The following is a 22,759-nucleotide window of genomic DNA, read 5'->3' on the forward strand; positions in this document are numbered from 1 at the left end:
GCTGTAACCTCTTTGGTGCCGGAAATGGATGTTACCCTACAGACGCCAATGTTGCCACCACTAAAGCCAATAGGAATTTTTCCCCTATGGTTTTAAAGTGTTATATAAATTTATGGTGCTGTAATAAAGAATAAAACAGGCACTGTACACTGAAAGGTTAACTACTTATATAGCTGTGGAAGAGACACAAACATTGGGTCCAAATCATATATGTATTTCATAGCAAGAAACAGTCATTTACTTAAGTTCATACTTAAGGAAAAGAAAGAAAGGGAAATAACTATACAACACCAAACCATATGCCATATCTTCTGCCATGCTGCTAAAATTAAGTTGTTATGAACATGATCAGGAATTACAACACTTATCCATATTTAAAACTTTTAAAAATAATTCAAAATTTAAGAAGTCCCAGAAGGTTACAATAGTCTTTATTTTTGAACAGATTCTGTCCATAAAAAGTGCAGGCCTTATTTTCACTTAATTTCGACTGACGACAAGCAGAATATCCCCTTTCACCAAAAGGGATTTGTAACTTCATAATGCAGCCCCTTGCACTACAGCCACACTTCAGCTTCCATCTCTGCTATCTGAGGGGTCTGGCGGTAGGAAAAACAGGAAGGGCTTTTATAAAGGTACCCAGGGGGAAAGGAAAAGACTCGTGAGAAAGTACTGTCATTAACAAAGGAGGGGTGGAATTAAATGAAAGATGTTTCCAATATGACGGAGGTATTGAATTCCATTTAGAAATCTGCCTTTAAACAGATGCAGTTTGGACATTTAGGAAGTAAGAAATGCCTTGTAAACACAGGTACAAATAAAGTGGATGTAACAGAAAGTTTGAACACATACAAAACAGCATGGGCAGGTGATACAACTCCAATGGTATCAAAGTGTTGCTCTCTCCCTGTCCCCAAACCCTTCAAATCCTGCATTAAAGGCAGGGGACAGAAGAGGTATTGGCAATCCCCCACACCTTCCAGAGAATACAAGAATTTCATTGGGTTATGGTTGTTCCTGACACTGGCTTCCACAAAGGGAGTGGTCAATGAATGGGGAGAGGATGAGGCCAGCAGAGATAGCTGGGTACAGAGAAAAGCAGATGGAGCAATTTCTCCAAAGGTAATGCAGTGACTGTGCTTCCTTTGTGCCCTGGGAAGAATTTTACAAACAGAAAAAAATAATTCCTGGAATTCCTGCTGGGATGAGGGAACTATGTATCATCCCTTAAACAGTACTGTGGCTATATGCTCTTAGACTCTCTATACAGTGCTGCATGCAGCAAACAATCCAGAGTCTCATTAACAGCAGTGGGCATTAATGAGGTAACACATTTCCTATAATGAACTACTCTTGAACAATTTCTCCCATGTTCTGGGCACAAGTAAGGTTTATTTCATCATCAGTGGGGCTTGTCTTACTTACTATTTTATATTGGACTTCTGCAGTATTTGTAATGGAAATACAGTTTAGAATTCGACACTTCACTTATGTTTGATTTTTTTCCCCCTTTGTTCCCTGGTGTACAGGATTACGTTCCAAGGGCTAAATTAACCCTTTTGTAATTCTGTGGCGTCAATATAGCTACAGATGGAATGGATTTTGTACTCTTTGCTTTTGGGGAGCTTTTTTAAAAAATATGAACCACGCCCCTTTCAGATTCCAGTACCAAAGAGGTAATCTTGAATCATAGCACCTGAATGGATTTTTGAGAGCATATTTATTTTTCCTCAGCTTGGTCTGTGAAGATCCAGTGGGAAATCTGACTAGAGCTGGCTGGAAAATGGAAATCCCTTCCTATGAAAAAATGTCATGTTTTTGAAAACATTTTCACCCCCAAAATTTCAAAAAATGAGAGGACAAAAAGAGAATTTTTTGTCTTGTCAGCCGCCTGCCTGGAAGCCTTTTGTCAATTTTGTTTTCTCCCTGCAGGTTCCTCTGTAGCCAAGAAACAAATCACGCTGACTGAAAATTCCCAACCAGTTCCACATTTGACCTAAGACTGGGCAAGAACATTCTAGTAGTAGCAGGATTTAGGAGCATCAGGTTGAAAAAAAGTCAAGGAAGTTCACCCTATCCCATTAAACCAGCTATTGTGAGTTACTATCAACTATGCACTTGATTGATGTTGCTGAACATTGTGAAGAGCCCGAGTTTGAACACTTTCCTAAAAGTCCTCATGTGCTTAAGAAAGAAAGAAATAATCATGTGCATATCTGAAAGCCATGTTCAAAAACACAATCATAGAAACCCTGACCAAGTGCAACTGCACAGTTTTGTACTTTGGATCTTGTAAATACTGAATAAGCTTGGAAGATCTGTTCCTCTAGAAGCCAAAATAGAGGCCTAGATTCACCACTGTCTTGCACCTTATGTCACCATTTATATCTGTGAAAATCTGTATAAAACGCTACCAGTCTGACCTGGTGTAAATAACTACCCACAATGCCAAGGCACTGGAGAACCAAGTCTGGTATCTTAGATATCGGCAATTATTTTTCCCTCTATCAAAGGACCTTAGACCCTCGACTCTATCGCCTCAGGCCCCTCGCCTGGAAACAGCTCAGATACAAGTTGTACCTACTGGCCTCTCTGGAGCAAGTGTTATTTCCCACTCCCCTTACCTAAACAGTTATTCAGAGTACTCTGACCTGAATAACACTAATCTAGGGACTAAAATATTGCTTTGCCATGATGCCTACAAAAAAACTACCATCTGGCACTGGTCATGGCATTGACTACCTGTAACTACTGAGACTACTATTAGGATTGATATATGCAAATACACCATATTTCTACTGTTACCTTGTCCTCCCCATCCCCTTCTTCCAACCAATCACTCCCCTCCTCCCATTTGTCACTTTATTTACCTGTGTTATGTTGTCTAAATCCTAGATGTTGAGCTCCCTAGGGCAGAAACTGTCTTTGTGTTATATGTTTGTATAGGGCCTAGCACAATGTGGCTCTGATCCCTGATTGGAGTCCTTACATGCTATCACAATACAAATCATAAATAACAATAGTAATCACATTTCTAAATAATAATACTTTGAAAACATAGACTATTCACGGGCCTCAAATTGCTTTACAAAAGTGTATAAGTAGAATTAATGTTTTTCTATGAGAAATGAAGAAACTGTGACACAGAAAGGTTTTGATCTGCCCCATGTCACACAATGAATCCAAGGCAGAGTCAGGTTAGATTCCTTGGGGCATTTCCTCTGTTTGTGTAAACTGTCAGAGCCCCAAGGGGTGAGGGGCAGGGTTAACCTAGACCTCTGGGCTATGACAATTTATACAAGCTGAGGATTTGTCTCATCTCTTAAGTCCCTGCCGGTACTCTATTCACTGGACCATATTGCCTCCCTAAAACACATGCACTTAATATCTTCCATATAAGTAACACCATGTGCTCATTTCTGCAGCATGTTTCTTTTCCAATTTTTGGTTATAAGAATGTTTTAGACTCCCAACACACAGTTGTTGCTTGGGTTTCTTCTTCTGAGGTAGGGCTCACAGAATTATTGTGACTTCTGATGTTTGTCCTGGAAGCTTTCACTGGCATCAGGTACCGAAGGTTCTTCCAAAATCTGGAATTTGAAGGAAGAGACTTATCCTCTTTCCACTTCACAACTCTCCTGGATGGTAGAAGCTCCAGTGATTTTGGCAAGAAATTATAATCACTTATAAGCATGTATTCAATTAATATAATTTTAATCTTCCTTTCAACCAGTGCCTTATGCAGTCCAGTCTCAAGTTCATACATGACTCGGTCAGAAATGTAGTTCTGGCTCAGTATAATGATTAATCTTCTGCTTTTGTCAATAAATGAATGGACATCATCAACAACGGCTGTAAATTGAAAGATACAGTCATTAAAATCAGTTGAAAGTACAAGCATTGACTCAAGACCTCTTTTAGCAGTAGTGATAATATTGTACACATTTCAAAGTGACTAAATTACTGTATGTTTTGTTCCTTCCTAATCTATCACGCTACTAAGTAATATGAAAAAAAAAAAAGAGAGAAAAAAAATCTCAGATGTTTAATTCTGATCAATTAATGCAAAACAGCAATGGAATCCTAATTTGCCTGTAGTCAGTATACATTTCTTTCATGTTGGAAAGCAATTACAAACCAACATATCAGCTCTGGCTATTCCTTATTTAACAGATAAGGTCATCCATAAAGGTCCATCCTGAACATCAGAGTACCTCCAAATTAAGTCATCAGCCATGCACAGCTAACCATCTCCTGTAATGCTCACTAAACTTTTAATCCTCACTTCACTACCTTTTGTACCACCAGATACCTTCTTATCTTCTTATTCAGTAATATCTGTACCATAGATAACCTCAAGTGTGTGTAATACTAGCACCCTCTGCCAAATGTAACAGTATAGATTACTATAGAATGACATCTAGCAAACCATTATTTCACAGATTTTCAAAACCTGGTGCTTTCTTAAAACAGGGATTGCAGAATAATTGTTATTAAAAACAGTGAATGAAATTAAATGGAGAAGCCCTATATCCTGCAAGCAACATGTAACAATATGCTCATGCAGGGCCAAAATATTACCTAAACATTTTTTTCCCCTATAGACCTCAGAATCACATGGAATCCCACTGTACTGTCTGAGAATTGCAGCCTTTGTAAACGGTCATCTATTTATAGACTTTGTATATTCAAAATTCCATGTGATCGCATTTATCTATTTTAAGTATTTCTGCCGCACCCATCACATAGGTGTCAGCTATAACTCTGAGTCAGTTTTAATAAAAGCGGCTTCATCTTCTACATTTTAAAGATTACAGAAATAGGGGAAAATGTGTTTCATAGGACAGGTACAGCAAAAGCAGTTGTATTGTAAAGCTAAGCTTACTTTTCAAATCATTAAGATCTCTCAGGTTTCTGACAAGCTGTAAACAGAAAGCTTTCTGAAAAGGAAGAAAGCCAAAAGCAGAACTTTCACATTCTGTGGTAACACTACAGCTAAATTGTTTTTCTCCCCTGAATTAATCTCAGCATTTAACTAGATAAAGGGCAATGTTCTACCCTCCACAGATTATTCTTGTTTGGTGGGCAGAGTAACATATTTTAGCTGATAGAATTTTATGATCTTTGTTCCATCGGGGCTCAAAATCTGCTGTAATTCCATGCACTGCTGGAAAGAGAAAAGGAGTTGGCCTTCTAAAATTAGTGGGTCTTATAAAATCTGTGCAAATCCTGGGAAATCTGATGACTGCTTTGTTAATGGTTGACCTGCCCTCAAGCTGCATGGTAGCAGCCAAGGTAGGGAGTCTATGGGTGTTAATGATGCTTGAAGAAGCATTAAGTCACAGTTTGTATGCCAGAGAGCAGAAAATAATATGGCACAGAGAGCTGCTGCTACCATGCTCCACCCTCTCTCATTCTTGTCTCTGAAAGCTATGAATACCCAATCCTGTAGGCCTTTCATGTTCTAGGAAGGGAAAGAGCATGTCATAGAGCTAGTACTCCCCCATCCTCCTCGATGCACTCTGGCCAAGATGCACCTAGTGGATGATCCAGAGACCATTTAAGTAAATAGGAATCTTTCCATTAATTTCAATAGCCTTTGGATCAAACTCTTCTTTTGGTTACCTCCACACACTGAAATGAAGGACAGAATAAGTCTAAACTTTCTAAACAGCCTCTGATTTTACATGCATGTTGTTTAATGTGTATTCTGTCATTTGCACCCCAAAATAGAATCCCCTTTGAAAATGAGACACGTAAGCAAAAATGCCACATTTGCAGAGATCTTTCTAATTACAGATCCTGGCATCTTTGTGAGAATTTTGTATCAGTTTAATATCAAGGACATTCCATTTGCTTACCTCCTCCAGGAGATACATCCCGCTCAAATATACACAATTTGTAACCAAAATGGTCTTCTAATGTCTTGGGCAATATCTCCAGAGCAAATTTTCTTTCTTCTACATTGGTAGATATGGAGTCTTTCAGGTAAGACACAAAAGCATCATATTCTTTTCCATCTGGAAAAAAATGACCAATTTTTGTCCTGTTGGTGACTGAACTGATCTCACCCATTACACATAGGATAGCTGACCCTTCACCCCGACCCTTATAAATACTGCCCCACTGGCAACGATTTTGAGATAAGAGCTTTCTCTCATCCATCTGCCCAGTCACCTTTCACACAATATATCCAGGATCAATTTCAATCTGACACAAATAGATCTACCCACTTTGTTTTCCAAAAGGGTTGCAAAAACTGTGTCCCTTTTTTATTGAAAATTATTGAAATGTGAAATTTCTTGACCAGCACTAATCATACCTAGTTAAACTGAACTTATTGATAGAAACTTGCATCATTAAAATATGGTTTTACCCTGAAAAGTGAGTCTGTAAAAACAGCATTGTGGGATTCCAGGTTTCTTTCAGTTCTTCTCCTACATTAAAGACTGTGAACCACTTTGAGATTTACTGATGAAAAAGCTCTATATAAGAGAGTCAGGTATTATTATTATTCCACTATTGGGCAGTATTGCAATGTGGAGATTGTCAAAAGGAAAAAAAATCAGGATATATTTTATTTTATGCATTTAGATTTATAATAGCATAACAAAAAAAAGGCACCTTCCCAGGCCATAAGTGCTGCTGGCAGTTAGTCACACACACACACACCAAAACATAAAGACAAATTCAGCAGCAACTTCCACCATATATAGCAACTAATTAAACCTTATAACTGAATAATGAAAAATAGCACCCTGTCCTCCTCAAATATAGTTTCCTCAAGCAGCGCCTCCCAAAATCCATTGTAAAAAGGATAGCTTAACAAAGGATAGCTCAAGAACATCTGATGAAGTGAGCTGTAGCTCACGAAAGCTTATGCTCAAATAAATTTGTTAGTCTCTAAGGTGCCACAAGTACTCCTATTCTTTCAACAAATTGAGGCTCTCTCAGACCAAGGGCCGTGAAGCAAGTCCCAAAGTTCAGAGGTACTCATAAAAACATGGACCACCTCATTTCTACTGAGAGAATTCCATCTTGAGCACTTCTAACTGATCTCAACTGTGGAACTAAGATATGGGGAAAGAGGCTCTCTCAAGTAGGTGGGTACGAAGCTATTTAGGACTTTACAGGACAAAAACTTTATGGTACATGCAGAAACCAATAGTCCACCTTTATCAGTTATGAAGCACCAGTGTAACATGTTTCTGGTGAGATTCTCCACCTTAACAAGCAGGCTTTAAGATCAAGACTTAATTAAAGCACACTGCAGTAATCTACCAGTTAGGTAACACAAGCACGAAATCACACTAGCATGGTCTGTATCCAAGAGTAAAAGCTTCAACCTCCTAGCCAGATGTAAAAGAAAAAGACTGTCCTAGTCCTGATGAAATCTGGTCATCCAGGGAAAAGTGGGAATCTAACCAGACTCTCAAGTTGTGGATACAAGAAACAAGTCAAGGACACACATCTGCAATCACAATAAATGGACATAATCCTCTTCCTAGCTTCCACTGTTTCGCCCCAACCTACTAACATCAATTTTGCTTTATCTGGATCAAAGGTCAGTCACCTCACTCTCTACCATGTCCCGATCTCTACCAGACACTGGGAGAAGCTTCCCACTGTGCCATCTAAGTCAGAGGACAAAGAAACACCAAGTTGGGTGTCAACACCACAACCCAAGTTTTGTTACTAACCCTCCTATATATGTTTAACAGGAGGGAACATAAAGTGAAAACCTGTGTAAAACTCCACATGACAGAGGCCCTAAGGGCTCTCTGGGATCTCCTCAAGTGTGTAGCCCCAACCATGCACTCTGAGGTCCTCAAGTGAGTCAACAATGCCTTGTGGTCAACAATAGAATTAGAATAGAAAAAATATTGGCACATACAATGTATCTTCATGCATTATTAAGAGATTAGCAACCAATGCAACTAGTGCAGTCTACGTACTGTATATACAGACTGACAAGGGTTAAGGAAATCTGAGGCATCTAGATACTATGAGGGCTGTCTCACCAAAACTGTCTCAGAAACTAAACCACAAAGGAAAGATCAGACCCAGAACAAGTTGGCCAATTGTCAACAACAAGTGATGGCTTCTTTGTGACAGCCTGTTCTCCTTAAGGTAGACATTGACAACCCCCATTAACACTGAACCAGCATCTCTCCAGTGATCTCCAGAAAGCACATGAATCTAGAGCACAAGTCAGGTGAGCACAGAAGGAATCTGAGAGCTCCAGGGTACTCGTCTTCTCAGAATCGTCCCTTCTTTCTCTCCTCCACTAACCAATCCCTGACTTTCAGAATGAAAAAATCAGGACACATTATAGGATGACGCATGCTAAAACAATATGTAATGCTATCTGTCACCTTTGCTATTTTCTCCCACTCCCAGACACTTCTTTCCTAGGCAAGTCCTGTCTTGTTTACCCCTCTCCATCTATTCCTACACAATATCCTCCTCTCCTGGATTTTCTTTTGTTTCCATCTCATTATTTTATAGGGCCTACCTGAAGCCAGAGTACACTATTTTATTAATACTTTTATATCACTAAATGAACTTGTTTCAATGGCAGCATTTGCCAAATCCTACCTCCTATTGTGTCATCTTTTCCAGTGATGTCCCTGTAAAATAAAACTAAGTCAACTCTGAATATCACAAAGAGAACCATCAGGAGCACAGGAACAAGTGAAAAGAATACAGCCACGATTATTCCTGTAGTAAATACATGTCGGGGGAGATCTGGAGGATTCCCTGTAAAACAAAAGCCCAAGAAATTACAACTTTGTGACACAAGTGGCTCACGACATGATTTTTCTTACTAAAAGTCATTATTATCTGACAGCTAGAACTAGAGAACTCTACTTCCAGTGTGAATCCTTTCCTGGTAACGTCTCATGTGGCTATGCATCAGTTTGTACTGAAATGGGGAATGAAACACGGGACAAAGCTTTCAAGGTTTACTCCGTGGACTGCCACCCTGCCCATGGCCCCAAATTAGGAGATGTATTTTACCCCCTCAGCCCCACACTTGACCCACATAAAGCCCAATAGACTGAGCCTTAGCTGGGTGAAATGAATTGGTCTGGGAGAACCCCAAAATGTCACACTTGACAAATATTGTGTGTTACTCAGTTTCCCCATTCAGCTTTGTAATGCTGCTTGACTGAATAGAGCTAAACCACAGGAGGCTGTAAAGGGGTTATTATAGAACCTGGGAGGAAAGGTGAGGCGATGACAGAGATAAGTGATCCTCACATACACAGATTCAAAGGAGTTAGAAGAGAACAATGGCTGGCCCGTCAGTTGGTGGGAGAATTGACCTAGTTAGCTCTATCCAGGCCAGGATATGTCAGTGAAAAGGCTGACAGTCTGACTGAGATATCTTTATGCAGTGTTGTTGTAGCTGTGTTGGTCCCAGGATATTAGTGAGACTAGGTGGGTGAGGTACAAATGTATTTAATTGGACCAACTTCTGTTGGTGAGAGAGACAAGCTTGAAGAAGAGTTCTGTGTAAGCTCGAAAGCTCATCTCTCTCACCAACAGAAGTTGGTCCAATAAAAGATATTAACGCACCCACCTTTTCAGTATGAGAGAGACACAGGGTATGTCTGCACTGTAGTCACGAGTAGACATACCCAAGTTAGCTGTAATCTAGATAGCTTGGATACTGGAGCAGTGAAGCTGTGACAGCATGCACTTCTGCATGGGCTGTCTAAATCCACCTGGGATCCTGGGTAATTTCTTGTGGAATTAGATGGTACTGAAGCTCATGCTGCTGCAGCTTCACTTGCTATTTTAAAGCTAGCTCAGATATGTCTACTCGAGTTGCAATCTCACCCTGTGATTGTAATGTAGACATACCCACAGAGACAGAGGGAGAAGACAGCAAGCAGTGTAGGATGCTTCTGTGAACTCAGAGGGGGGGAATAAGCCAGGCCTGCCTGAGCTATCGATAGAGAGGTTATGCTTAGGTAAGGGAATATGCCTGTAGGACTCTTATTTTAAATCTACTTCTGTAACTACTAAGTTGGGACCCACTCAGAGAGACCCTGAGAAGGGACAGTGGTGTAGTTAGCCCAGTAACCATGACAACATGTGTGCCATGTAGTGTTGAAACCAGTTTTCCTCAGCCAGAAGGAGATACATAGGAGGAAATGGTGGAGATGAGATCTTTGGGGGTACTAATAGGGATGCAGAGAAATACCCCTCCCCAGGCTTTACCTTAAAAAGTGCTGATTCTTAAAGGATATAGTTAGGCTTGGCATAATTCGGGGGTGGGGGAATAATTTCAATGGATGATGTCAATGTTTATTTTTAAGCATTTTTTTATTTTTACGGATTTAAATTTTCATAGTTGTAGGAAATTATGGGGAGGGGTTCAGACAAGTTTTAACAATAGTAGACTTTGAGATTCAAAAAGTCAAAGCTTTATAACCATTAAAATACAAATCATTAGCTTCACATGTCAAAATATACATAGTAAATATCCTTAAATCAAGTTTTAATAAGTTCTCAAGCAGCATTTTTCTTACTTTGCCTAGCCATGTGTTTTGATTATTATCGATGGAAATATATTGTCATCAATTTTTGTGTGTACAGTGAAATTGACATTTACCAATTTAAAAATTTGCTTCCAAGCCTACACATAGTATTTGTAAGTCATTAAATAGCAGAAGTAAGAGTATTATATCATACTGTACCTTTCTTCAGTTTAAATATTTTAAATTGTGGTTTATTTGTAGTTTTCAAGAGGCAGGTATAATTACACTTCAGGTCCTCCTCTTTAACAGTTTTAATCCACAATAGTTTTGAGGCATACTTCTTGTTTCCTGAATTACTACAACAGAAGTGCAGAGTTAATGAACAGTCTTTCCTCATTACTACATCCAAAGGAGTAATTTCAATAAAGTAATTTAAAGGCACAAATATTATATGTAATGTGGTCTTAAAGGGGTGGCTGTTTCCAATAGCCTTCTTAATATTCACACCCAGTATAGATTTTATAAGTCTAAAAATAGGCTAACAAAGCTTTCAAATAACCCTTTCAAGATATTCTTCTTCTTCACCTTCACAGTTAAGATATAAAACCTGATGTTTAACAGATCATTACAATAAGAAACTAAGTTTTTATGATTCTTTAGGACTGCAGATCAGAATGAACTAGCTGTTCTGTACTAAAAAAAACAATTAATGAATAAGCCAACTCATACATTAGACATATATAACTACATTGCTTCCCTTTTCCTTCTCATTGTCAAACTTAAATTAACCTTTTCACTGAGGACAATATACTCTATCAGTGAGATATGGAGCAGAGTCAGCATGGTACTGTTCTCCACAGGCCCCTATAGATGAGCAAACCCAAGATTTATTAGAAATTAAAATTCATAGTAGTTTATTAATAGCACCTTGGCCTTGGGCCAGTGCAGAAAAAAAAATAGTACAACAAAACTTAAAACTAAATCCAAAATTATAATATATTACAATACTCATAAACACAGATTTTAAAAAGGACATACATCATTAATGAGTATATGATCACCGTGCCACTTGCTTTTGCCTTATTTTAGTGGCTAACCATGCAAATAGGGCAACTGCTTGAATCACAGACACACCATTCCTAACAAATATTCTTTGTCCTCACCCATAACTATTTCACATTTGGGGACAATGTATACCTTCAAATCAGCAGCACTGCTATGGGTACCCGCATGGCTGCACAGCATGCCAACATTTTTATGGCTGACTTAGAACAACGCTTCCTCAGCTCTCGTCCCCTAATGCCCCTACTCTACTTGCGCTACATTGATGACATCTTCATCATCTGGACCCGTGGAAAAGAAGCCCTTGAGGAATTCCACCATGATTTCAACAATTTCCATCCCACCATCAACCTCAGCCTGGTCCAGTCCACACAAGAGATCCACTTCCTGGACACTACAGTGCTAATAAGCGATGGGCACATAAACACCACCATATACCAGAAACCTACTGACAGCTATACTTACCTACATGCCTCCAGCTTTCATCCAGACCACACCCCACGATCCATTGTCAACAGCCAAGCTCTATGATACAACCGCATTTGCTCCAAACCCTCAGACAGAGACAAACACCTACAAGATCTCTATCAAGTATTCTTACAACTACAATACCCACCTGCTGAAGTGAAGAAACAGATTGACAGAGCCAGAAGAGTACCCAGAAGTCCCCTACTACAGGACAGGCCCAACAAAGAAAGTAACAGAACGCCACTAGCCATCACCTTCAGCCCCCAACTAAAACCCATCCAGCGCATTATCAAGGATCTACAACCTATCCTGAAGGACGACCCATCACTCTCACTCTTGGGAGACGGGCCAGTCCTTGCTTACAGACAGCCCCCCAACCTGAAGCAAATACTCACCAGCAACCACACAACAAAAGCACTAACCCAGGAACCTATCCTTGCAACAAAGCCTGTTGCCAACTGTGTCCACATATCTATTCAGGGGACACCATCATAGGGCCTAATCACATCAGCCACCCTATCAGAGGCTTGTTCACCTGCACATCTACCAATGTGATATATGCCATCATGTGCCAGCAATGCCCCTCTGCCATGTACATTGGCCAAACTGGACAGTCTCTACGTAAAAGAATCAATGGACACACAGACGTCAAGAATTATAACAGTCAAAAACCAGTTGGAAAACACTTCAATCTCTCTGGTCACTCGATTATAGACCTAAAAGTCACAATATTACAACAAAAAAACCTTCAAAAACAGACTTCAACGAGAGACTGCTGGATTGGAATTAATTTGCAAACTGGACACCATTAAATTAGGCTTGAATAAAGACTGGGAGTGGATTAGACTCAGATATTAAGGTCAGAAGGGACCATCACGATCATCTAGTCCGACCTCCTGCACAATGCAGGCCACAGAATCTCACCCACCCACTGCTGCGATAAACCTCTCACCTATGTCCGAGCTATTGAAGTCCTCAAATCGTGATTTAAAGACTTCAAGATGCAGAGAATCCTCCAGCAAGTGACCCGTGCCCCATGCTACAGAAGAAGGTGAAAAACCCCCAGGGCCTCTTCCAATCTGCCCTGGAGGAAAATTCCTTCCCGACCCCAAATATGGTGATCAGCTGAACCCTGAGCATATGGGCAAGATTCACCAGCCAGATACCCAGGAAAGAATTCTCTGTAGTAACTCAGATCCCACCCCATCTAACATCACATCACAGGCCATTGGGCCTATTTAGTTAAAGATCAATTGTGAATAGTTAAAGATCAATTAATTGTCAAAATCATGTTATCCCATCATACCATCTCCTCCATAAACTTATCAAGTTTAATCTTGAAGCCAGATAGGTCTTTTGCCCCCACTGCTTCCCTTGGAAGGCTATTCCAGAACTTCACTCCTCTGGTGGTTAGAAACCTTTGTCTAATTTCAAGTCTAAACTTCCTAATGGCCAGTTTATATCCATTTGTTCTTGTGCCCACATTGGTACTGAGCTTAAATAATTCCTCTCCCTCTCCGGTATTTATCCCTCTGATATATTTATAGAGAGCAATCATATCTCCCCTCAACCTTCTTTTGGTTAGGCTAAACAAGCCAAGCTCCTTGAGTCTTCTTTCATAAGACAAATTTTCCATTCCTCAGACCATCCTAGTAGCCCTTCTCTGTACCTGTTCCAGTTTGAATTCATCCTTCTTAAACATGGGAGACCAGAACTGCACACAGTATTCCAGGTGAGGTCTCACCAGTGCCTTGTATAATGGTACTAACTCCTCCTTATCTCTACTGGAAATACTTCGCCTGATGCATCCCAAGACTGCATTAGATTTTTTCACGGCCATATCACATTGGTGGCTTATAGTCATCCTGTGATCAACCAATACTCCAAGGTCCTTCTCTTCCTCTAATTGATGCATCCCCAGCTTATAACTAAAAGTCTTGTTATTAATCCCTAAATGCATGACCTTACACTTCTCACTATTAAATTTCATCCTATTACTATTACTCCAGTTTACAAGATCACCCAGATCCTCCTATATGATATCCCGGTCCTTCTCTAAATTGGCAATACCTCCCAGCTTTGTATCAGCCGCAAACTTTATTAGCACACACTCACTTTTTGTGCTGAAGTCAGTAATAAAAAGATTAAATAAGATTGGTCATTACACAAAGTAAAACTATTCCCCCATGTTTATTTTTCCCCCCTACTGTTCCTCACACGTTCTTGTCAACTGCTGGAAATGGCCCATTTCGATTATCACTACAAAAGGTTTTTTTTCTCTCCCGCTGATAATAGCTCACCTTAACTTATCACTCTCGTTATAATGTATATGGTAACACCCACTGTTTCATGTTCTCTGTGTATATAAAATCATCCTACTGTATTTTCCACTGCATCCGATGAAGTGGGCTGTAGCTCATGAAAGCTTATGCTCAAATAAATTTGTTAGTCTCTAAGGTGCCACAAGTACTCCTGTTCTTTTTGCGGATACAGACTAACAAGGCTGCTACTCTGAAATCTATTTTTTGAGAGGTCACAAAACAAGGCATCCAGGACAAAAATATAGAAAGCTTTTTAACCTCAAGTGGCAATCCAAATTACAGTGTGATAAATGATGGGATAGATCTTCCACATGCCCTAAACTACATGGACAAAGGCAGTTAAAATTCTCAATTCTAGCATACCAGCCTTCTAAATAAGCTGTCTGCATGGACAGGTAATGGAGAGCTGTGAAGGCAGTGTGTTATTACACAGACTGTCTAAATATCTGGCATAACTATATGTCTTTTTTTTAACAAGGAGAAACCACGATGACATCTGAAATAGAGACAACTGCCATATCCAATTGCTTATTAATATCCTCTATTCCTGATTTGATCATGGATTCCACCTTTTTAAACTTAAATCTAATCATTTCCATTCTGTGAAACCTAGAGAATGCAAAGAATTTTGAATATGCTCTAACCAAGGAAATTTATGAGAGAGAGTCCTGCTGAGCTGTTCCTCTAAGCATAACCTTGGCAAATGCTGTGGGTACATCTTATTCAAATCCAAAAATTAACGCTACAATTTAGGACTTTGGACAGCATAGAGTTCATACTTGTCTCAGCTCTAAGGAGGATGACTGCAGTATTATCTGGCAGACCAAAAATCTTCCTAAGAAATTTGTATGGAATCACTTCCAGCCCCAGGGACTCATTCTACCCCCACATTTCTGTGCCATAGAAAATTTGAGCTTATACGTTAGCCTCAAACACTCTAAGGCCTAGTGCACTTCAATTGACCCCAGAAGTCCAGATAAAATGTTAACACTATTGCACTGAATCTGAGACCTTCTCTTTTGTTACCTGAATATGCTTATCCCACAAGCCATTTTGTGAGAACCAGATACCCAGATAGCCAAAAGAGCTAACTTGTTCAATATAATGCCATCAAACTTCCATTTATGCAACCTCCGTCTCTGACTAAAGACAATTACTTTATCTTTGGCATAATTTATCAAGAGACCTTCCCATTGTGAGTATAAACCAAACACATTTAAAAAACACTTCAATCACAAAGGTGCCTGTGACAGTAAAACCATATTTGCATATAAAAAGATAGTCACAGTGTGATTCATGGTTTTACGGGGGGAAATACTGAGCCCGTTTTAATGCTAGAACAAAATCATCAATATAAAATTACGAAGAAAAGGGCTAAAAGACAGCCCTGTTGAACCCCCTTTGTAACTGAAATAGAATCAGTTCATTATCCACAGGCCTATCCCAGTCTTGGTCACTGTCTGTGAAGACCTCTTAAAAGAAAAAGTAACCAGGGATCTATTCCAGCAATCTCCAATTTGCCCCACAGACGATCCCCATCAATACAATCAAAGGTCAATTTTAGACCAAGAAAAGCTGCATACAATTTCCTCCCCTGAAGGAGGCACATATTTGTGAAACAAATAAGAAAAAAAAACAATTATCTGTAGTGGAGTGGCCCTTTTGGAAACCAGCTTGTTCCTCAGCAAATAAATTATCTTTTCCTGCCCAGCTCCCTAGTCTCGCCAAAAGATATCTAGTGTAAGTCTAATAAATTAACTGGGTGGCAATTCCCAGAGTCTTTTCTATTCCCCTTTTTTATAAAGTGGAATAATAATATTGATAGCCCAACCTGAGGAGAAAATCCTTGTATTATTTATATTAGAGAAAAGTTTAGCCAAAACAGGTGCCCACTAGTCAACGTTTACCTTAAATACTTCTACAGGGATAAAAACCTTCCATGGTGCTTTATTACAGCATTATTGATCAATTAAAAAGTTAACTTCCTCACTGGATACTGCAGAACAGTCTGGAAGGGAACAGGGAATGGAGGCTACCAGAGCTGATCGTGCCAAAAAGTTATTAGATGGTGTGATGCTGGCAGGCCAGGTGCCAGCTCTTGCCAACGTAGCAGGCATTAGCTAAGAGATGACAAACTCATAGCTGGAGACCGGACCAGTTCACTTATGTATTAGCGTTGCTCAAAATAGGTATTAGTCTTATAAGAATGTATTTAGTGTTTAGAGTCTATAGAATGTTTGTAAGTTGCTGCATGTATTAATGTAATGTCTGTATTCCATGCTATAAGGAAATATGTAAGTTTTGCTGTATCACTTGGAAAATGTTTGCTCTAAACTTGTGAACGCAGATGGGAAGGAGTATTTCTTCCTGCCCATCCAGAACTATTAAAATCAGGTAAGTCATCAAGGAATGTCACAATACAAAGGATTGGTTAATGGCCCAATGGCACCTTGGAAATGCTACATGCAAGGAAGCTCATCCTATGGACTTGGAGGCTGAATGAAGGAAATAAAACAAAGACACAGGAAAATATTTCATCTCTTCACTGTTTGAACTCTCATGGGGCCAGAGACATTAAACTGAAGCCAGAGATCCCCAGAGGTTACCCCTAGGTCTGCCTGAAAGACATTTTGAATTGACAGATCTCTACAACTCTGTCACTCTTAGAATTTAAACTGCAATGCATTTGTGTATATATGTTGACTTGCTTTAACCTGTAAATAACTCTATTTATTTTTCCTAGCTAATAAACCTTTAGATAGTTTATTACAGAATTGGCTATAGGCGTTGTCTTTGATGTCAGCTCAATTATTCATGAAAAATATCTTAGGTGCCTGTACACAAAAGCAAGAAGCCTGGGAAACAAGCAGGAAGAATTGGAAGTTCTGGCATAGTCAAGGAACTATGATGTGATTGGAGTGACAGAGACTTGGTGGGGTAACTCACATGACTGGAGCACTGTCATGGATGGGTATAAACTGTTCAGGAAGGACAGGCAGGGGAGAAAAGGTGCACTGTATGTAAGAGAGCAGACTGATTGCTCAGAACTACATTATGAAACTGGAAAAAAGCCTGTTGAGAGTCTTTGGGTTAAGTTTAGAGGCAAGAGGAACAAGGGTGATGTCGTGGTGAGCATCTGCTATAGACCACCAGACCAGAAAGATAAGGTAGACAAGGCTTTCTTCAGACAACCAGATCACAGGCCCCAGTTCTCAAGGGGGACTTCAATCACCTTGACATCTGCTGGGAGAGCAATACAGCAGTGCACAGACAATCCAGAAAGTTTTTGGAGAGTGTTGGGGACAACTTCCTGGTGCAAATGCTGGAGGAACGGACTAGGGGTTGTGCTCCTCTTGACCTGCTGCTCACAAACAGGGAGGAATTGGTAGGGGAAGTAGAAGTGGGTGGCAACCTAGGCAGTAGTATCCATGAGATTGTTGAGTTCAGGATCCTAACTAAAGGAAGAAAGGAGAGCAGCAGAATACGGACTCTGGACTTCAGAAAAGCACACTTGGACTCCCTCAGGGAACTGATGGACAGGATCCCCTGAGAGGCTAATATGAGGGGGAAAGGAGTCCAGGAGAGCTGGCTGTATTTTAAAGAAGCCTTATTGAGGGCGCAGGAACAAACCATCCCAATGTGCAGAAAGAATAGCAAATATGGCAGGCAACCAGCTTGACTTAACAGAAAAATCTTCAGTGAGCTTAAACACAAAAAGAAAGCCTACAAGAAGTGGAAACTTGGACAGATAACTAGGGAGGAGTATAAAAATATTGCTCAAGTGTGCAGGGGTGTAATCAGGAAGGCCAAAGCACAACTGGAATTTCAGCTAGCAAGGGATGTGAAAGGTAATAAGAAGGATTTCTACAGGTATGTTAGCAACAAGAAGGTGGTCAGGGAAAGTGTGAGACCTTTACTGAATGGGGGAGGCAACTAGTGACAGATGATGTTGAAAAAGCTGAAGTACTCAATGCTTTTTTTGCCTTGGTCTTCACAGGCATGGTCAGCTCCCAGACTGCTGCACTGGGCAGCACAATATGGGGAGGAGGTGAGCAGCCCTCAGTGGTGAAAGAACAGGTTAAGGACTATTTAGAAAAGCTGTGCACAAGATGTGCACAAGTCCATGGGGCCGGATGCGCTGCATCCGAGGGTGCTGAGGGAGTAGGCTGATGTGATCGCAGAGCCATTGGCCATTACCTTTAAAAACTTGTGGCGATTGGGTGAGGTCCCGGACAATTGGAAAAAGGAAAATATAGTGCCCATCTTTAAAAAAGGGAAGGAGGAGAATCCGGGGGCTTACAGCCTCAACTCAGTCCCTGGAAAAAATCATGGAATAGGTCCTCAAGGAATCCATTTTGAAACCCTTGGAGGAGAGGAAAGTGATCAGGAACATTCAACATGGATTCCGAAAGGGCAAGTCATGCCTGACCAATCTGATTGCCTTCTATGATGAGACAACTGGCTCTGTGGATATGGGGAAAGCGGTGGATGTGATATATCTTGACTTTAGCAAAGCTTTTGATATGGTCTCCCACAGAATTCTTGCCAGCACGTTAAAAAAGTATGGATTGGATGAATGGACTATAAGGTGGAAAGCAGGCTAAATCGTCGGGCTCAGCAGGCAGTGATCAACAGCTCAATGTCTAACTGGCAGCTGGTATCAAGTACAGTGCCCCAGGGGTCAGTCCTGGGGCTGGTTTGGTTCAACATCTTCATCTTCATTGATTGCACCCTCAGCAAGTTTGCAGATGACACTAAGCTGGGGGGAGAGGTAGATATGATGGAGGGTAGGGATAGAGTCCTGAGTGACCTAGACAAATTGGAGGATTGGGCCAAAAGAAATTGGATGAGGTTCAACAAGGACGAGTACAGAGTCCTGCACTTAGGATGGAAGAATCCTATGCACTGCCACAGGCTGGGGACCGACAGGCTAAGTGGCAGTTCTGCAGAAAAGGACCTGGGGATTACAGTGGACGAGAAGCTGGATATGAGTCAACAGTGTGCCCTTGTTGCCAAGAAAGCTAACGGCATATTGGGCTGCATTAGTAGGAGCATTGCCAGCAGATCAGGGGAAGTGATTATTCCCCTCTATTTGACACTGGTGAGGCCACATCTGGAGTACTGCATCCAGTTTTGGGCCTCCCACTGCAGAAAGGATGTGAACAAATTGGAGATAGTCCAGCAGAGGGCAACAAAAATTATTAGGGGGCTGGGGCACATGACTTATGAGGAGAAGCTGAGGGAACTGGGATTATTTAGTCTGCAGAAGAGAAGAGTGAGGGAGGATTTGATAGCAGCCTTCAACTACCTGAAGGTGGGTTCCAAAAAGGATGGAGCTAGGCTGTTTTCAGTGATGGCAAATGACAGAACAAGGAGCAATGGTCTCAAGTTGCAGTGCGGGAGATCTAGGTTAGATATTAGGAAAAACTATTTCACTAGGAGGGTGGTGAAGCACTGGAATGGGTTATCTAGGGAAGTGGTGGAATATCCATCCTTTGAGGTTTTTAAGGCCCGGCTTGACAAAGCCTTGGCTGGGATGATTTAGTTGGGGTTGGTCCTGCAAGGAGTTGGACTCTATGATCTCCGGAGGTCTCTTCCAACCCTAATCTTCTATGATTCTATGATCCAGGAGTTCACATTTGTCTGTGGCTTGGTGAAATATAATTATAGGACATACCACCAGTTTGGGGTCTGCCCTTTTTTTGACAGTCTGCCCTGAGGTAGGGACTCAGGGTTGTGAGCCACTCCAGACGGCGTGATAGATGGCCTATCATTATGAAGTACAGAAAAATATTACTCCTGATCTTCTTGGAACCCATTGCTACCAGTTTCCAAAAAAGTAAAGAATTTTTCATTTTGGCAGCAAATTTGAATTCTTTCCACAATGCCATGCAATGTTCCATCTTTTTTCTTTTGGCAATTTTTTATAAAGCTTCCTAAAATTAACTAGCTTTGGGTGGAATCCTGTGAGCTTCCTTTCCTGGCCTCCCTTGCCATCATCTAACAGTTTTCTTTTTTATGAAAACAATTGCTGTCATACCAAATTATTTTATCTTTCAGAGGGAAGGAATAACCCTTTTTGGTACCTGTAATTTATGTACAATATTGTTATACACATTAAGTGATATATGCACATCTCTAAGGTCTAAAAGATGTGGGTTTTTTTCACCCTAGCTGATAATTACAGGAGAGATTCTCTTTAATTTTAGATTTAACCAATGGATTACACTTACTTCGCCTTGCATGTAAGGCTTTGAAATTAGAAGTGAAATACTGTCCAACAGGGATCAGCTGATGTAATGGGGCCAGATAGCAAAAATTAACCTGGAGGGGTAGAAGGTCACTATCATATTTAAGGGCCACTGAAAAGTTAGCAAAACAAGGCCAACTTAAAATTGGAACTTCAGTATAGTCAGTCATACTTGTCCCTCTAAGAGAGGTATAAATCAAATGACCCACTATGTCATCACTGCCCCTACCATTTAGTATTCCCAGCCCGAATCTGTCCAAAATCACCAAAAATATCCAGCCTGCTGAGTTTATTACTTTATCTTTAGAATTTCTTGGGGGAAGGACAAACAACTGGTCATTAAAAGTACTATTTGAAAGACGCTGCAATTTCTTATCTTCCCCACCCAACTGAGCATGAAAATCACCTATAAGAATTGGATAATTTCCAAGCAGCCAGCATCTCAGTAATAGATTCTAACTCTGCCCATATAGCTTCATTGTAACAGGGGAATCAAATGAGCATTCATTAAAATATTATCTAGAAAGGTGATACTACAAGCTTGAGGATAGGATTTACCCAGAACTAATACTATATATTAGTGTAGCTATAGCAGGATATTGATCGAAATGAAACGGGCTTGACCAGTAACTGATTTGCCCTTTCTAACATGTTTAATAGATCCTTCCAAACAAAATTCATAGCCTGAGAGATACAAAGATTCATCTTTGGTAAGCCAGGTTTCTTGTAAAAATATTATATCAAATTGCACTAAATAAGTTTTAAGTTCCAGATCACGAGCTTTACTTTTGAGGCTGTTAATGTTCCATGATATAATTTTAATAACAATTTTATAAAAGCTCTGTAGAGCACCATCTAGCTGGTCAAGTCAGTTCTGTACTAGCAGTCTCAATTTATAAGTTACCAGTACAAATCGCCCCACTGGATTTACAGTTATAATTAATTCCCCAATTCTTTCTTCTTCAATTCTTTGATTACCTGTTAACTTCTGTGCATTAGAATCTAGAGCCAACCCAGCCTGGTACATCTGCACCAACAGAATTTTTGGAAAAGTCCTTATCCTTACCCTTTCTTGTAACTGGCGGGGAGGCAAGGGAGAGAACCATTCAGATAATCATTCTCTTACTGGTTCTTTTTTACTTTATCTATTCTATATCCTTTAAAACAAAGACTATCTCTCAGACCCCAAATCTTCTTAACCACCCACCAATTTTAAATGCTACCAACACACAATCTTTTAGACTTCAGTCTTTTAACCTTTAAAATTTGATCTCTGGGCGAGGAGTAAAACACCACTTGTTCAAATAGCAGTTCAATCCAATGTAGTAAATGAGCTAGAGACACATGAACAAGTCAAGCAAAATCAATCCCCACACTTGTCCATGTGCAACACAGGTCTTCTTCTGAAGATCTAGCATGTTCAATATTTGTTACATAGCTAGCCCCACCTCTATCATCATACTCTGTAACTTCCATATTTAAAGCTCAGTCAACTGGAGAGGAAAATATCACTCTATCCTCACAGCAAACAGCTCCTCCCCTTAATCAGGCACAGAGCTTCACTTGTGCTGAAGCTAACAGTTGGCCAATAACTGGCATTTCACACATCCAACAGTTAAATAAAATTAGCCAGTATTTAAGAGGCTGGATGCCTTTGCAGCCTCTGGGTAACTTCAGTTTCCCCATTTTCAAATGAAACAGCCAGCCCCTAACTCTAATATGTATGGGGAAGCCTGATAGTTCTCCTTCCTGGACTATTCAAACAAGCTAATGACAATCTGTTCAGTCATCATTGAGCTGAATGTACAACAGCTCTCTTAGTACAACCGCTAGAGCTCTAGGCATGTTCATAACATGCACATCAGTACAGGATGTGTGACACTTTTCAGGCCCCTGGAATCGGAGTATAGTTTACCCACCAAATGGCTCTTGATTAGAGCTAGTTTAAAAAATTCTGACCATGTTTTTTCATCAGAAAATGTCTGATGAAATGTGTTGATTTCTACAAATTTTCATTTAGAAAAAAATCAGATTTTTTTCTGATTTATCATGTTAAAACAATTTTTAGTTTAGAAATTTAAAAAAAAATAAATCAAATTCAAAACAAAATGTTTCATTGTTACAAAAATGAAACAGAACCAGTCTCACTGTCCCAAAATGAATTTTTT

At 40.1% G+C, this 22,759-nt stretch overlaps 1 protein-coding gene across 3 annotated transcripts in view; it reads right to left on the minus strand.

Moving 5' to 3' along the window:
* Positions 1–316: 316 nt before the first annotated feature.
* The window catches only part of IL18R1 (interleukin 18 receptor 1), a 41,051-nt gene continuing 18,608 nt past the window's right edge, over positions 317–22,759 (minus strand). For all 3 annotated transcript variants that reach the window (XM_073351595.1, XM_073351605.1, XM_073351583.1), the window contains exons 8-11: positions 10,710–10,846; positions 8,599–8,760; positions 5,862–6,020; positions 317–3,852 (exon numbers count right to left, since the gene is read on the minus strand). In XM_073351595.1, coding sequence (XP_073207696.1) covers positions 3,449–3,852; positions 5,862–6,020; positions 8,599–8,760; positions 10,710–10,846 — 862 coding nt within the window. In that variant the 3' untranslated portion in view covers positions 317–3,448. The remainder of the gene's footprint in view (positions 3,853–5,861; positions 6,021–8,598; positions 8,761–10,709; positions 10,847–22,759) is intronic.

This window comes from Lepidochelys kempii, chromosome 1 (assembly GCF_965140265.1).
Source record: "Lepidochelys kempii isolate rLepKem1 chromosome 1, rLepKem1.hap2, whole genome shotgun sequence".
NCBI lineage: Eukaryota > Metazoa > Chordata > Testudines > Cheloniidae > Lepidochelys > Lepidochelys kempii.